This window comes from Ochotona curzoniae, unplaced genomic scaffold (assembly GCF_017591425.1).
Source record: "Ochotona curzoniae isolate NIBS_2020 unplaced genomic scaffold, NIBS_Ocur_1.0 scaffold_3208, whole genome shotgun sequence".
Lineage (NCBI taxonomy): Eukaryota > Metazoa > Chordata > Mammalia > Lagomorpha > Ochotonidae > Ochotona > Ochotona curzoniae.
The window spans coordinates 44,113,675-44,127,790 of NW_024467106.1; the positions used below are offsets into that span (position 1 = coordinate 44,113,675).

The 14,116-nt window shown below is 41.5% G+C and overlaps 1 protein-coding gene across 1 annotated transcript in view; it reads right to left on the reverse strand.

Annotated features, from left to right (window-relative positions):
• SH3GL2 (SH3 domain containing GRB2 like 2, endophilin A1) overlaps window positions 1-14,116 on the reverse strand; it is a 52,215-nt gene that overhangs the window by 23,118 nt on the left and 14,981 nt on the right. The window contains exons 3-5 of the mRNA XM_041004591.1: window positions 13,994-13,999; window positions 11,847-11,915; window positions 2,663-2,735 (exon numbers count right to left, since the gene is read on the reverse strand). Of these exons, the coding sequence (XP_040860525.1) occupies window positions 2,663-2,735; window positions 11,847-11,855 (82 nt within the window). The 5' untranslated portion in view covers window positions 11,856-11,915; window positions 13,994-13,999. The remainder of the gene's footprint in view (window positions 1-2,662; window positions 2,736-11,846; window positions 11,916-13,993; window positions 14,000-14,116) is intronic.

Sequence of the window (14,116 nt, forward strand, 5' to 3'; positions counted from 1 at the left end):
TGTCCCTGGTTATGGTAGATCAGAGGTAGATGCAGAAGTGTTCATGAGATTGAAATTTCATCATTCCTTCCTAATGCAGACTGAATTACTTAAAGTCGTAAATTTGGGGGCTGGAGGCTTATCAGCTAGACACCAATATTCCGTATCAGAGTGCCAGGATCTGATCCTCAGCTCTGGCTCCCGAGACCAGCCTGCTGCCAATGCAGACACTGGGAGGCAGTGATAATGGCTTAATCACTGGGTTCTTGTCACTGACACAGGAGATCTGGGCTGGTTTTCCAGTCCCTAGCTTTGGCCTCCTGTCCAGTCTTGGCTGTTGTAGGCATTTGGGGAGTGAACCAGTGGATAGGGGAGTTATGCATCAAGTTCTTTTAAAAAAGTGTTTAATTCTATATAAACTTGGTATGTGTTCACCATTTTTCTAATCCCCTGAAAATATTTCATAGTTAAAACGAACAACATTACACTGGGCTCTGAAATGGAACTAGAGGCTGCTGATAAAATCTGCTCCCATCAACAACTCTGGCCTGACATGCTGTTTGGAACGGCTCACACCCCCAGCAGCTGTGCCTGCTTTCCTCTTTCCCATATTAGATGTTATGGAGTCCAAGGCTGCTTGGCCTTTCCTGGTTCTCCTGACTTATCAAAGTACAGAGTGTAGGATCCCTCTCCTCTAACCAGATGTCAGCAAACAGATTCTGAAAGAGGAAAGCCCCAGCTTCTGCTCCTAAGAAGTTAATTGCCTGGCTGGAAAAAACAGAGGGTCCTCCGCTCCCTCTTAAGGGGCACAATGTGGGCCACACTGAGGACAAGCTAATAGCGTGTATGTAACAGATTCTACCCAGTACAGCAAGGCTGGGAAAACCACTGAAATACTTAAGTTTGATGTTCTGGATGTGTAGACTGTAAAAGCAGAAAGAGAAGTCAAGAAAGGCCATTTTGGGCATCTGGAGGATTTGAGCAAAGGCACATTAAAAAAAAAAAAGATGAACTGTATCAAGTGTTCAGAGGGTGTGGAACAACTAGAACTCGTAAGTACTGCTGGTGGGAGGACAGACTGGTAGAACATCTTGGGCAACCATTTGGCCCCACTCAAGAAGGCTGAATTCACCCTGTGATTCCAGTAATTCTACTTCAAGGGGTAGATGCACCAGGAACGCACACATACATAATAGGCATGTATACAAACGTGTTACTCCGAATAAACGGAGAATAAAAACACCTAAATGCTTGCTGCTGGGAAGATAAACTGTTCTCAGGAGAGAACGCCCTACAGCACTGAGACTAAATGGAAGACAACTCTACATTACAGAAATAAAATAGAAATTGAACAAAAGAAGCCAGAGCAGAAGAGTACACGATGGATGGTTCTATTTAAGCAAAGCTCTAAAGCACACAAAGTGTACAGTGTCAGAAGGCAGTGCATTTAATGCAAACTCTTGAATTAGGTTAACTTTACAGAGAACTATCCACTTGCAGTAATCCACTGAGCAATACTTAATGCATGAAAAGCATAATACACAAACCATCAAAAAATTCAAATCCAGGAAAAAAATACACAAATGCCACCTCATGCTCACCAAGATTTTTGCAGAAATGGTTTGGCATATGCTCTGTACATCAACAGATGTTAAGGTCTCAGTGGTTCCAATATGTAATCCAGTTTGAGAGTCACTATGCTGCATTCTTACACAAAAAAAATCTGGGAGCTGATGATGCAAACTGAGGAAGAATACAAGAGACAGATGAGACTTGGAGAGGCAGAGGGTAGGTGCTTCAATTTTACAAACAGAAAGTATGGAGACCTGTCCTGTGGTGTACAGCCCTGAACAACATAGATGGGACTGGAGTGGACAAGGGGAGTTGAGTACACAGTGGCAAGAGGAGAACAGACATGGTATCCCTGGATTATCCTGAACAAGAGGAAAGTTCTCAGAGTTGTTGCATGTATATACAAATATCTGATGTTGTCTCTACTGCACCACTGAGGATTGATACAGGACAGCTTCATCCAGTCCAAAGAACACAGTTAATACAGATGAATGCAGGAAAGGTTAGAGGACTACTATGGATTAAAATATGTTTCTTCTACGTTCCTAAGTTAAAACTCTAACTCCCAATATAACTCAAAGTGGAAACAGAGTTGTCAGGAGGAAATGTCAGATAAATGAGGTTAGAAGGTTAGGTCCCCAGGCTGAAAAGGCTCACAGCTTTACAGGAACAAAGAGAGAGAAACATCTGTTACTCTCCACACACACATGCCCCAAGAGCCCACACTGGAAAGAGGTGGCAGTCTGGAGGCTGGGAAGACGTCGACAGAAATCAAACTAGCCAATGCTTCATCTTGGACTTCTACCCCACAGTTCAGAGTGCAAACAATTTCTGTGGTTTAAGCAACCTAGCTATGGTATTTGGTTATGGCAGCAGGAGCTGGCTGAAGCTATGAGCTGACTGTATGGCCACAGGCTCCATGATTGTGATGGGACATGAAATTTAATGGGGCGGAGGTACTTGTTTAGCCCATGATGTATTATCTTTAACAGACTTTACATCAAGCCAAGTTCCATTAAACTAGTTGAAACCTTATATTTGTTTAAAAAATTTTCATTTCCCAGTATAACTTACCACAAGAGATGTTCTGAGCGTGTAAGACACTCCTTACCTGGGTTAGGCTGAAGGTATTCAATTGTTTTAGTCATTATTTCCATCACGGCCCGGCTGGTGACATCCACTTTCTGAAATGAAAACGTAAACATTCTAAGTGACAAAATCTTTATCTTTGGATGCTTAGCCTCTGCTTGAGTCTCTGTGTAATCAGTGGCACAGCAGAGCAATGACTTTCAGTAGGTGCTTCGGTAGAAGCGGAAGGCATCAGAGAAGCTGCTAAAGCTGGTAAGGGTTTTGCCCTCAATGGTGTTCTAGCAAAACCTGGAAAGCTTATTTATCCATAGAGGAAGCTGATGACTTTCTTTTTATTATATATATAATTTATTTTTTAAATTATTGGTTACATTGTATTATGAGATACAGTTCCATAGGTACTGGGATTCCCTCCACCTCTCCCCCCATGGTGGATTCCTCCGCTCTGTTGTAAGACCTCAGTTCAAGATCAGTTGAGACACCTTTACCGCAAGCATATACCAAGCATAGAGTCCAGCATCTTATTATCCAGATAAGTTCATCCACTTCTTGGGGAGACCTTCCCTGGTCTGAAGGTATGGCCAAGAGAGCAAGATCCCGATCAATTAAAAGCCCCAGCAGCAATAATATATATCGTTATGGAGTTAATTGACATAGTATTGAGTAAACAATATGTTAAAATTACATATAAGTTCTTAACAACCTCCTGCGAATATTTCAATGACATTTTAACAATTGAGGTGCATAACAGGTTTAGAGGAGGTATGCAGAGAAATCTCTCATACCTTGGTGATGAGTACTTGTTCTTTATGTTCCACGTAGTAGAGTATGTGTGTGTCCTTGATGACCTATCTTTCTTTATTGTTCTCTGCTTATCTATTCCTATTTGTGTGTGTGTGTGTGTGTGTGTGTGTGTGTGTGTGTGTGTGTGTGTGTGTGTGTGTTGGGGGGGAGGGGGTTCTGGAGCAACCCTGTTGGTGATTGTAGAGGGTGGAGGCCCAGAGCTGGAACTAGGTAAGGACTGGAGAAGGCTCCTCTCCCATATCCCGAAGGAAGTTTATTGTTCTTCTGATTCTGATGACTGATCGTGGTTCCTGGCTGTTGTTCTGATGACGTTGGATCCTATGTGGAAGGACTCAGGCTTTTTTCATCTCATGTAGTTTGTCCAAAGAGAGGGGATGTCTGTCCTCTGGGTTCTTGGCCTCCGGAGGCATTCCAGTTCCCGTGTTCTTTTTGGCAGTTGTGATGACGTCCGTGGTGCCCATTCTGATAGACCTTGGTGGGAGTCCAGGAGTCCTTATGATTGGGATACAAACCTCCTCCTGTCCCGCTGCTCCGCTCTGGGGTTCTCCCCTTCTCTGTGCATATGACCCCCTGATGATAGCTTATTGGGGTCACTCCTGATTCCCCCTGTATGCCATTGTAGTTTTTACTATTGTCTAATGCTGTTCTGAATCTATCGGCTATAAGATACCTGTCCAGTTCCTGCAGGTTACACTATACGGGTTCCTCACTTTTTCAAAGGAGATGAGAGATTTTTCTGTGCTCCCACCCAGTTATTGTGTATCACAAGGAATTGGGAGTGTATTGGGTATTACAATCATTCAAAACACGTGGGATGAGACCGTATTAGTTACAGGTTCATCTGAGGAAGATTTACCATCATTGGGAATCTTTAGATTTGTTTCGTGCCCCCAAAACACTGCAGATTCGGCATGGAGCTGTCTGAGCAACATTCAGAAAACCAAATTCCCAGGGCTCCCTGGCCGGGCGGCCAGCAGGCAAAGCCAGGCACCAACTGGTGCACTGGCCACCCGGAGTGGCTCCCCGAGTGGGCGTGGGAGCCACCTGGTGCTTACCGAGTTAGAGGTGCCCTGGCCGGAGCCCCCCAGCCTCCGCATGGCACTGAGGGACCAAATCTCCGGTGCTGATGACTTTCTAAACCTTGTTTTAAAATAGACTTCATTGCCCTCTGACAACAATGAGGTGGAGATAATGCATCATATTTTCTTCTAAAGACACTGGCTAGATACCTATAGGGGGCCACACATAAGTGGCAGGTCTCACTGCCCTAAAGAAAAAAAGCATGGAACATCAACTCGTTTCATCAATAGATCGCATTTCTATTAAACTTCTAAGAAAATCCGACAGATATAAAGATCCTGAGCAAATACTTCTGGTCAGTTCAGGAAAATTCAGTTAACTCTAAGCAATAACCTTTGAGCTAGAGTCAATTCCAGCAGATTCCCCAAGTGCCACTGTGGGCCTTCAGCAGGTCGCCATGCTGTCAGGCCACTGTCTCCACAGGGAGGGCAGTGCAATGGCAAGTGTTCCATTCATCAAGTGATCTCTGTCTTCACCCACGAAATCCTCATCCTGTCAACACAAGTGCAGCGTCACGTGCAGACACTAGATGGTGCAAGCGCAAGAAATTAATTTTTTGGTGGTAGAAATTCAGGTATCAGTTATGTCCAAGGGAATTTTTTTTTAAAAATCGTTTTCCCTTTGTAGTACAACAACTCTTTCTTCCCTTAAATCAGAAAATTTTTCCACAACTTATCATACCTGCAAATAAAATCAGGCTTGCATGGAATATGTCTCCTCTGATTTTATCTTTCAGCTTTTTAATATTTAATAAGTTCCCATTCCCACAGTTATATTTGTGCATATTTGCCAATACTGGAATAAACAGCGAGTATTATTGTCTATGTGAGTCTTTTCATCCTTGCAGTGGATGCACCCAAATTTTAATTTGAATATATGTGGTATCCCCCGGAGTTGTACAATGCACATGTTGAGCAGCCATTCAGAAGAATTTCACAGTGTGTAGTCTGCTCTCACCTTTAGTTTTGCTTCTAACATTCAGTTTGTTCTTTCTTCCTTTCTTTTTTTAAGATTTATTTTTATTGGAAAGCTAGATATACAGAGAGAGACAGAGGAGGATCTTCCGTCCAATGATTCACTCCCCAAGTGGCCACAATGGCTGAAGCTGAGCTGACCTGAGGCCAGGAGCCACGAGCTTCTTCCAGGTCTCCCATGCAGGTGCAGGATCCCAAGGCTTTGGGCCATCCTCAACTGCTTTTCCAGGCTCAAGCAGTGAGCTGGATGGGAAGTTGGGCCACCGGGATGAGAACTGATACTCATATGGGATCCTAGCATGTGCAAGGTGAGGAATTTACCTGCTAGGCCACCACACCAAGCCCCTTTTATTTCTTTTCTAAAAAAGATTTACTTGAAAGAATGACAGAGAGAGTTTCCATCCACGGGTTCATTCCCCAGTCAGCCTTAAAGCCAAAGCTGGAGGTCAGATCAAACCTAGGAGCCCAGATCTTCATTCAGTTCTTCTGTATCAGTGGCAGGGAGTTAACTACTTAGACCATTATACACTATCTTTCCAGGCATGTCGGCAGAAAGTTTGACTGCAAGCAGAGTAGCTGGGAATTGTTCTGGCATCTCACTGCTGTGATGTGAGTTTCCCAAGCTATGGTCTAATCTACTGTGCAAGGCCTACTCCTACAACTCATTCTATCTCAATTGCCGTAAGGTCACTGGTATCCCAGTGTTATAGCACATGCCGTATGTCACTCATCTCCATTTATTTCATCAGGTAGGTACTGTATCATCTCCCATCATCACAAGAGGAAGGGTGAGAATGATTCCTTAAGTTGCTTTGGGAGAGACCGTACTCAAATACTTCTCATTATGGTACTTGCTATAACTGTCTTAGTTCATTATTAGCTATCGCTGTTAATGTTTCACTGTGTCTAGTATATAAAATTTATAATAGGTATTAATGTTTAGAAGTAAAACAGTACATAGAGAATAAATGAAATAAGGAAGAACAGTGGGTGGAGAATGTAGGCAGGAAGGAGGGTAGGGTGGGAACTATCATTACACTCCTAAATCTGCATTTCCATATGCATGAAATCTATCCAGTTTATATAAGTTTTAAAAAGCAAAAATCAAACCAAAGCAAAACAAAAAGCCATACATGTGGAGTTTGTTGTTATCCATTGTCTCAGACATCCATGATGAGTCATAAAATAAATCTCCTACAGATAAAGAAGGTTTTATCAGAGTATCAGTCAAGCACTATGTACTTAAGTGGTGGGATGCCTTACGCCAGGGAAGCAGAAGCAGAGGCCGCACAAAGCACATAGAAAGAGGATGAGACAGATCTCTCACTGACTCCGTGAGAGGGATTAAGGAATCTGAAAGGAAAATAAGCTCTCTAAATCCAGACAACTGATGTAAGAGTCAAAGGGTTTCTAAGAAAATGCCAGGGGGTCAATGTGAACTGTCCAAAGACTGTCACTCTAAAGTCACAAGCCATGGCAAGACTGACCAAGATCTGACTTTCTCTCCATCTTTGTTCCTCAGTATTAATGTCCAGTACGCTCCCTGCAAAACCAAACAGTGTCAGTCTGTTAGGATCCTGGTAGCCTTTTGGTGAGTATTTCCAAGGACTGCTGAGTATGTTTTTAGCCTGGTGGCAAGCAAGTACATATTCTCATTTTAACAGGACTGGTAAAATTTGCACGAAAAGAATTTCCACTGAAATAGTTTAATATACCTGGCAAAAGGTTACGACCACTTGAGAATAATAATTCAACTTTGAACTTACCAGCACAATGCTGATGGCGTCCTCAATGCCCAAATTTCCTATTTGAAAAAAGCTTTTGACACATTCGAATTTACAAATTCCATCTGCATGCATTCCTGAGCACCCTGGACACTGGGTGTCTGCCCACACAAGGCAGCTTTCCTATGTATCCTTTTGCTTCCGGGCTCATTGTCTGGTCTCTGCTTTGCACAGGCTTTGCCACCATCAACCTTCCCCAAATGGCACTCTGAGAGGTCCACCCAGTCTTGAAACAGGTACCTCTAATGTAACGTGAAATGGACCTCTTCCTTCCTAAGAGGTTCTTTTCAGCATTTTAGTTGAAGCAACAAGGTGACTAACACAACCCCGAACATATATATATAAGCACTATTTATGAAATTAAAATTTCCACATGAAATACGATTTTTTCTGAAAGTGCCAGCATTGTGACTCACTGGGGTAAACCACCACCTGGGATGCTGGCATCGTACTACAGCACAGCTCAGAGCCGTGTCCTGATTCTTCGGCTTTCCATCCATATTTTTGATAACCTGTCCATGAAGGCAACAGATAATAACCTAGGTACTCAGATCCCTGACACACAGGTGAGAAACCAAGATGATCCCAAGCTGATCTTCCTGGCTCCTGGCTCCTGGCTTTTCTGGCCTGACACAGCTCTCACTGTACTGGTCATCTTGGAGATGAACCAGCAGATGGAAGGTCTGACTCTCTGTCTTTGCCACTCAACACTTCCCACCCCTAACCCTGCAGCACTATCAAATTAGTGAATGAATCTTTTTAAATATCTTAAGCACCTATTTTTTTGTCTCTCTCCTACAATATTCTAAATGCCAAGATTTTAATAGTTTTCAATTTCAGAGTCAGAAGAACTGGAACAAATTTACATTTTTGTATAAGGAGAAAAATAGGTCAGTCAGCCTTCCTTACTTGTAACATTTTTCCTCTTCATGCTAAATCAGAAGATGACAAGCAGGAGCCTGTGAGCCAGGTCTGGGCCATATTTTTATATATTTTATAAGTGGTTGGAACGTTGCACAAAAAGTCAACATGCCCTGCTTTCTGTGGAAGCAATAGGAATGATAACAGATAACAGAAAAGATGTGTGAAATAAGACTATATGCACAATGGACTGAAATCTTTCTCTCTCAATGAAGTAAAAATCCGAATGCAGAACCATAAATATGCTCTTCAAACAGAAGCTGACTGCAGGAATACCTTAAGTTTTTTCTTTGTTTTTTAAAAGAAAAGCTTCATATACTGCTTGACAAAATAAGAAAACTAAACCCTAGGATTTAGCTTCAGGCTTAGAAAAAATGTTTGTGGGCATTTCCTGAACATACTGGACATGCAAGATTCTCTCATTTCAGTCATTTTACAAAACTGACATGGACTTTTCAGGAAAATGGGTCTCCAAAGATCTAATCAGTTGCTCCTTGATAACCTCCATTAAGTTCTCCAAAATTCCTACTTGAAAGTCTCATTAACGGTGAATCTGGCATTGTATAAATAATCAGCTTCCAAGTTACTGCTCTCACCGTGGCAGGCAATAAAAGCAAGGCTAGCACTCTGACTCTGGGCTACCAGTTGTAAATTCCTAAATACCCAAATAACCTATCATTACAAACATGGTAATAGCCACGTGGCACACTGTACATGCCACTGAGAACAAGAGGAGGAAATATGGAGCATCAGAGCATAAGGGGGGACCATGAAGAGGGAATACAGACAGCAGCTGATACAAATTAAAATAACCAGGGCCCAGCACAGTAGCCTAGTGGCTAATGTCCTGCTTTGCAACCGCCAGGATCCCATATTGGCGCTGGTTTGTGTTTTGGCTGCTCCACTTCCCATTCAGCTTCCTGCTTATGGCCTGGGAGAGCAGCAGAGGACAGCCCAAAGCCTTGGGACCCTGCACTCGTGTGGGAAACCCAGAAGAGGCTCCTGGCTCCTGGCTTTGGATCAGTTTGGCTCCAGCCAGTGCAACCACCCAGAGAGTGAACCAGCAGACAGAAGATCGTTGTCTCTCCTTCTCTGTGTAAATCTGATTTTCCAATATAAATAAACAAATCTCTAAAACAAAATTAGAAGACCCACCAAGAATGTAAACTGATGACACCATTATGGAAGACAGGGTGGGGATTCCTCAGATACTTGAAAATTTATCTGCCACTCCTGACAATTCATCCAAACATATCAGCATACAAGACAGAGAGACCTGTGCCCTCAAGTTTATTGCAGCTCAATTCACAATAGCTAAGAAATGGAACCTGGATACACACCATTGGATAAAAAAAAATATGCTGTATACATAGCCTATGAAATATAACTCAGTGATAAACAAGAATGAAATCTTGTCTTCTACACATAAATTGATCCAATTAGAAATCATTGGGCTTAGGGCAATTAGTCAATCCCCAAAACACAAGTATCACATTTTCCCTGCTCTGTGAAAATACACACAACAGAGCACATGAGTGAGACTGACAAGTGATGTGATTACAGTTTACAGCCTCTGTCCACACGCCTGAGGAATAACATGTCTTTTTTCCTCACTTACTATGTATTGACAGCTCTACCTAATAAGGTGTTACAATTGTGATTCTAAAATGAAATGGAAATTTGCCACTGTAAAAACTAAAAGAAAAAAAAATAAATAAGGAAGGAGCAGGGTGAGTGGGGAAGCCAGGTAGGAGGAAGGGTAGGGTGGGAAGTATGGCTATGCTCCTACATCTGTATCATGAACTACATGAAATCTGTTTACTTTTATAAATAAAAACAGGAAACCAAAGAGAAAAAAAAAGGGCCACTAGGCTGTTTTTAATGAGGACTGAGGAACTAAAGTAATATGAGAAGTAGCAGAATCATAGTCAAGTATGCAGAATCAGACATGGTAGAGGACAGATGGGTAGAATGTTATTTTCACAACCAGTATCAGTGGCTTCCAGCTTTGGCTGAAGGCCAGGGGTTATTCACAACCATTCAGAGCTGAGAAATAAGGGCCCAACACAGGTATCATTCCAATTACAAGTGGTTGCCAGGCATCAGGTGTAAGCTTTTGCTTCCTGAGATCGCTGCCTGGGACTCAGGACTCAAGTAGAAAGTTTGTTCATCACAGGGAAGATCAATACCAAGAACGGAGCCGGTGGCCAGCTAGCTCAATGCCATGCAGTCCCATTTCACAAGACCCTTGCCTCCTGGCAACTCCTCTTCTCCTTGGGGGCTAATGTTAGTTTCTGTTGTCTGCTTGCATGCTATTTCCTGGACCAGACACCGATCACGCTCTGCTGTTACTCTTTGTACACGTCTTTTCCTTAGTATCGGCAAGGCTCCCTGACAGCATATTTCTGGGAGAGTAGATAGAAGGTAAATTCCCTTTGCTCCAGGCATCATTAGAATCACACTTTGACAACTCTGCCAATCTCTGATTCCCACTGGACTATCAAGTTCACATACACCGAATGTAGAAGGTACAAGGCAAATATTAACTCATCAGCAAACTCAGTAGGAATAAAACACTTGCATAAGGCAATAGCATCTAGGAAGTTCTGTTGTTTGACCTTTCAATCTGACTCACACTAACACAGCGAAAATGAGGCAGCCGACAGGACTATGCAAGGCTTTTAGTAGCAACAAACTCAAAACATACAGAAATCACTTTGAATAATTATGTATAAAATACTCTTATTAAGGCATAGGTATACACACATATGTATATATACAAACACACACACACACATACACACATATATGATTGCAATATATGATTGCTCAAATACAGGATTTCAACTTCAGATCCATTAGCTCCCAGAAATTTAAAACCTAAGATATTTCTCTTCACACAATTTCAGTGTACATGCCCCATCCTAAGGCTAGAGTCTTAGAGTGAAAAAAAAGCAAAAGAGAAATGACTTAAGCCTCAAGAGAACTGAAACAAGATAGTTTGTTCACCACTTCTACTCATACTTGTTGAAAATGCAATCGTCAAGGCTGAATATTAACTGATTTTCATTATTTGTAACCATTAATAAAAATCACTCCCGAGCATGAATATTCTCATTTCACAGTTACTCTAAAAGTGCAGTCTCAAAGAAATAAATGGACTTTCACCATCAGTGGAGAAAGGGGAGTGCGGGCTCAAGTCAGGTTCCAATATGGCATTCGTTTATCCACGGCTGCTGCCTCTGACTGGCATCACCTTGTCAGCATGGCCTCCAGATGGTGACTCAGATTCTCCTGAGAACAATCAGGGCATCGTTCTCTACCATCTCCTTTCCTTTCAGCTTCACCCAAACTCAAACACCAGCTTTAGGCTCCTCCTAGTTTGGAGAAGTGAGATAGACTCCACCGAAAGTGTGTTAGTGGAAATGTGCGATGAGTCATTGTTTAGAGGACAGTAAAACGAAACAAGGGACATTTTCCATTGCATGATGTAGATACATTTAAAAAATGCAGAATACTTTTCAAAATAATATGGTATATTCTCCAATTCCAATAGAGAAGTTTTCTTCTCCCTTCCCACTTACTGTCTTCCCACGGGGCACAGGGTTATGTCACAGGGAAATTCTAAGCAGTGGGGACTTACCCTCTCCATCTCCTTGAAGTCATCATCTAGCTTGGTCCCTTCGGCTCCTCCAACCTTCTCACTCACTTTCTGTAGAAATAATCACAAAAGCAAAATTACTATAATTTCTGTGAGAATGATTTATTTAGGATTTTAAGCACTTTCACAATCATCTATTGTAATCTCACAATCTTTCTCTAACCTAAGTAGAGGGTCCCGTTTTCATAGTAGGAAACCATGGCTCAAACGATTTAAATAACTCACCAAAGGTTATGCACCCAGGGAGCACTGATATGAGAATCCCAACTTCTAACTCAAAATTTCAACCACAATGTTCTTTCTATTAGATAAATCATTTTATAACTACCTAATCACTAGCATTTTCCTGTTGAAAGTTTTAAGGGACCATAACATCATACAATCATCATTTGCCGCTGATAATTAATTGAAAATCCTAGCTAAGAAGAAAATTGCTACTTTTTCAAAGCCTATTTACTCCTCAAAGGGCTACTGAACAGAAAATTTCAAGTATTATCAAACTGGTTGTTCAAAAAAGCAGCTCTGCTGATTTTCCGCTGAAAGCTCTCGAGTCTTACAAAGTTCCTTATGGCTATTAACCACCATATGCACATTCGACAAATCACATGGAAAATCTTTAGATCATTTCTTTGCTTCACAATCATTCCCTACGATCACATATTTTACATTCACCAATTAACATACATGAGAGGTCTTAAAGTACACAGAAAATGTACATCATTTTTTGAAACCTATGTATGGATTTCAACTCCTGCAACAAAAGTAAACTTATTATTTTTAAGTCAATTATCTGCAAACATTTTGACATATCTTCAATTATCACTTTTCACATGCAAATTTCATGTTCACATAAAAGCATTATCCTAATGGACATTGGGAGGGTGACATCATCCTTGGGTCAGTGAAATCGGCAGCATTTGAGAACTATCCAAGCCACTTGGACAGAACCCTCGGAATGTGTACACACTGAAATTCTGGGTTGATATGAGGTACCAGTTCCTCATCCCTGGGTATTAGGACGTGTGGAAACTCATGAGTGGTTTCCTCCTTTGTCTCTCCCTTTCCCACGGAAACAAAAAGAAATAGTAAATTTGGAAGCAATGAATACACCCAATTTTCCCTAAACCTTGATCCTTCCCAACCTGATCAACCATGTAATCATTATAAAAAAGGAAATTTATAAAAAAAGGAAAAAATGAATTCATTCATTCTTATTTTAGAAAAAAATGAATACATTCATTTTTTTAGAAAAAAAAATCATTTATAAGAGGCAGACTATAGGGCAAGATACACAAGCTGAGTCCCCTCCCCAAATACTCAACAATGTTTGGATCTGCCTTGGTGCAAGGGCTAAAGCCAGGATCTAGAAAATTAATCAGGTCTCCCACATCCCACATTTCCCACATCACATGGGTAACCGGAAATCAACTACCTGAGCCATCACCACTGCCTCCCAGGATTTGCATTAGGAGGAAGCCAGAGTAAGGACATGAGCTGGGCCTCAAACCCAAGCACTAAAATGTAACAATGAAGGGATCACACAAAAATACTTCGGTTTTTGTCAAAGACAGGAATCTGATAAGTGCTACTGACACAAGACTTTCATCTCACCTAAAATGGTATAACTGTAAAGGTAGCTAGATACGTTTGTCTGAGATGTTACTCTATTACATAACAATTCACAGATATCAAAGCATAATTTCCCTTCATTAACCACTGAAGTTCACTGAGGTTTTCCATTATGGCCAACTTTGGAAAATCACAGCATGAGCTGGGTCATACAGGAGGCTCACTTCACTTCCTAATACTAGCACCCCTAAAGACCTTGCTCTATCTCCTGACCATGAAAGATCCGATATTCATTTGCTAGGGCCTGATCTGTTTCCCATCAGTTTTTCTTTCTGCCCTTCATTTCTGCATCAAGAAAACCTTCAGGAAAATATCATTCTTGGAAGGTAAGAGTCAGATTGTTATCACTCTGTCCCACTGCAGCATATGCCAGCCATCCCACTGCACCTGTCATTATAAAAGGAATATATTTGTAGTGGAAGAACATGTTGATGTGTATATTCCTGGTCTAGTACAGAGAATTGTTATAAAACTTACATTGCAAAAGAATTTTTAACAACCTGGGTCTGAATTTATAAGATATATATACAACAAATTCTGATTTCCTGATATGACGCAGCTATGGTATGTTGCTTCCAATATACATAAAGCATTTCTCCCAATATAACAGCATTGAAAACTGA